This window comes from Scomber japonicus, chromosome 6, assembly GCF_027409825.1.
Source record: "Scomber japonicus isolate fScoJap1 chromosome 6, fScoJap1.pri, whole genome shotgun sequence".
Lineage (NCBI taxonomy): Eukaryota > Metazoa > Chordata > Actinopteri > Scombriformes > Scombridae > Scomber > Scomber japonicus.
In genome coordinates, this window is record NC_070583.1 from 37,876,817 (window position 1) to 37,879,316 (window position 2,500).

At 45.3% G+C, this 2,500-nt stretch overlaps 1 protein-coding gene across 1 annotated transcript in view; it reads left to right on the top strand.

Moving 5' to 3' along the window:
- Window positions 1–2,500, top strand: part of LOC128360049 (mannan-binding lectin serine protease 1-like) — a 21,967-nt gene that overhangs the window by 13,910 nt on the left and 5,557 nt on the right. Inside the window, exon 4 of the mRNA XM_053320362.1 lies at window positions 1–3. This exon is cut by the window's left edge and continues 129 nt beyond it. Within this exon, the coding sequence (XP_053176337.1) occupies window positions 1–3 (3 nt within the window). The remainder of the gene's footprint in view (window positions 4–2,500) is intronic.

The window sequence follows — 2,500 nt, forward strand, 5'->3', positions numbered from 1 at the left end:
GAGGTGAGTCTGAGCTGAGACGCCTTAAATGTTGTGAATGTTATAAGATGCTTTAAAGGTGCAGTCTGTAGAGTTTAGTGGCATCTAGAGGAACATACGTGGCAGAAATGAAATATAATATTTATAAGTATGTTTTAATTAGTGTTTCATCACCTGGAAATAAGAATAGTTGTCTTGTCGTCATTCAGCTGGAGTGTGACTGATTGTCTACCAGCAGCTGTATTAAAGACCCAGAAAGACTTTCTCTTGTTTGTGAATCTATCGTCACAGAAACTTCCAGCACAGCATTAAAATGTTATAATCGCCTAAAAGAAAGTCACCTCACCTACAGAGCCCCCCCAACACACACACACACACACACACACACACACACAGAAACAACATTAGCCCTTAAACAGGCCTTTCTAGTTATGTCATTTGCACCTAAAGTAAGGAAGGAAGGAAGGAAGGGAAGGACAAGAGGAAGGAAGGGAAGCAAGGGAGGAAGGAAGGAAGGGAGGAAGGAGAGAGGAAAGGGAGGAGGGAGGGAGGGAGGAAGGAAGGAAGGAAGAAAGAAAGAAAGAAAGAAAGGAAGGACAGATGAAGGAAGGAAGGAAGAAAGGACAGAAGGAGGGAACATTTACCCTAACAGCTGAACTTAGATCTGAAAGAAGGAAGGAAGGAAGGAAGGAAGGACAGAGGAAGGAAGGAAGGAAGGACAACACAAAGCTTAAAGAGTCTGTATCTCCTGGTGCACGTTGTCTGTTTAAGGGTTAGACTGAACCTAACAGAAAGAAAGAGCACACTGAACAGAGAACAGTCAGCAGCAGATTATTTGACCACTGGACCGATTCAAAGGAAATCCCCCAGTATGTAAAGACTGAAGACAGAGGCCCCCCCCCCAAACACCCCCAACCCCCCAAACCCCACAGCAGGAGGTGCAAACCCAGCTGCACTTTCCAACCACCTGCCAACTGCACCAAGACATCAGAGACATCAGATTACAGCCACCCAGAAAGACTTTGAGCCCTAACCCTAACAACACAGCAGGAAGACCAACGTGTCCAACGGAGAAACTGACCTAACCCTTCACACTGTGCTGGTCTCCATGTAGGGTCAGTGACTTACTTCCTTCCTTCCTTCCTTCCTTCCTTCCTTCCTTCCTTCCTTCCTTCCTTCCTCCCTCCTTTCCTCCCTCCCTTCCTTCCTTTATTCCTTCCTTCCTTCCTCCCTCCCTTCCTTCCTTCCTTCCAAAGTTTTTAATGGTTTCCCCACTTAGACATTTTTACCATAATCTTCTAATATATTCCGCTTCCTTCCTTCCTTCCTTCCTTCCTTCCTTCCTTCCTTCCTTCCCTCCTTCCTTCCCTCCTTCCTTCCTTCCTTCCTTCCTTCCTCCCTCCTTTCCTTCCCTCCCTCCTTCCTTCCCTCCTTCCTTCCTTCCTTCCTTCCTCCCTCCTTTCCTCCCTCCCTTCCTTCCTTTATTCCTTCCTTCTTTCCTACCTCCCTACCTCCCTCCCTTCCTTCCTTCCTTCCTTCCTTCCTTCCAAAGTTTTTATGGTTACACCACTTAGACATTTTTACCATAATCCTCTAATATATTCTCTCTAAATGGATTAAAAGCAGAAATTTGATGCTGGGTCCACAAAATAAAAGAATGTGTGAAGTTATTCATACGTTTATTTTCACATTTTAACCCTTTAAATTTAAGTTACACCACATGACACTAACAAACTAAAAGTGTGTGTCCTGCTCCTTTAAAGCTCCTCTGGATGGAGGTGAATGTGATGTTTGTGTGAAACCACTGCAGTGTTCGGTGGGGTTGGGGACTGTGACTTGTTGACAGCAGACTGTAATCAGGATCAAGCTGCTGGAATTCAAATCTCCTCTGAAAGGAAGGAGTAGGGTTAGAGTTCAACACGGAGACGTTTAAGCTCATTACGTCACAAAAGCTCCAACACACAGTCCCAGAGTTTAAGTGAAGTCAAGAGAAACACTCAGGGTCAACTCACATCCACTTTACCCTTCTACAACATAACACACCGATCAGCTTAATACTGAGAACGCCCCCATCGTGCCACCAGCTCTGACCCAAAGACCTCTACAGGAGCCCCTCTGGAATCTGGCACCAATACATTAGCAGCAGATCCTTTAAGTCCTGTAAGTGGTGAGGGGGGGGTTCGGGTTAGTGAGGGGGGGTTCGGGTTAGCGAGGGGGGGGTTAGGGTTAGTGAGGGGGGGCCTCCGTGGATCCGATTAGTTTTTCTGCAGATGCTCGATCAGATTGAGATGCAGGGAACATGGAGGCCGAGGCGACACTTTGAACTCAGGGAAGTTTCATTGTGTGTAACAGTTTTTATTAGGGCTGTCAAACGATTATTTTTTTTAATCGAGATTAATTGCATAGTTTCCGTAGTTAATCGCGATTAATGGCGTTTTGAATTGCATGTTTAAAATCCTGTTATTTTCCATTTGAAGGCAGTTTTAAGCCCATAATGTAAAGCATTTCTTACCAGAGTGTC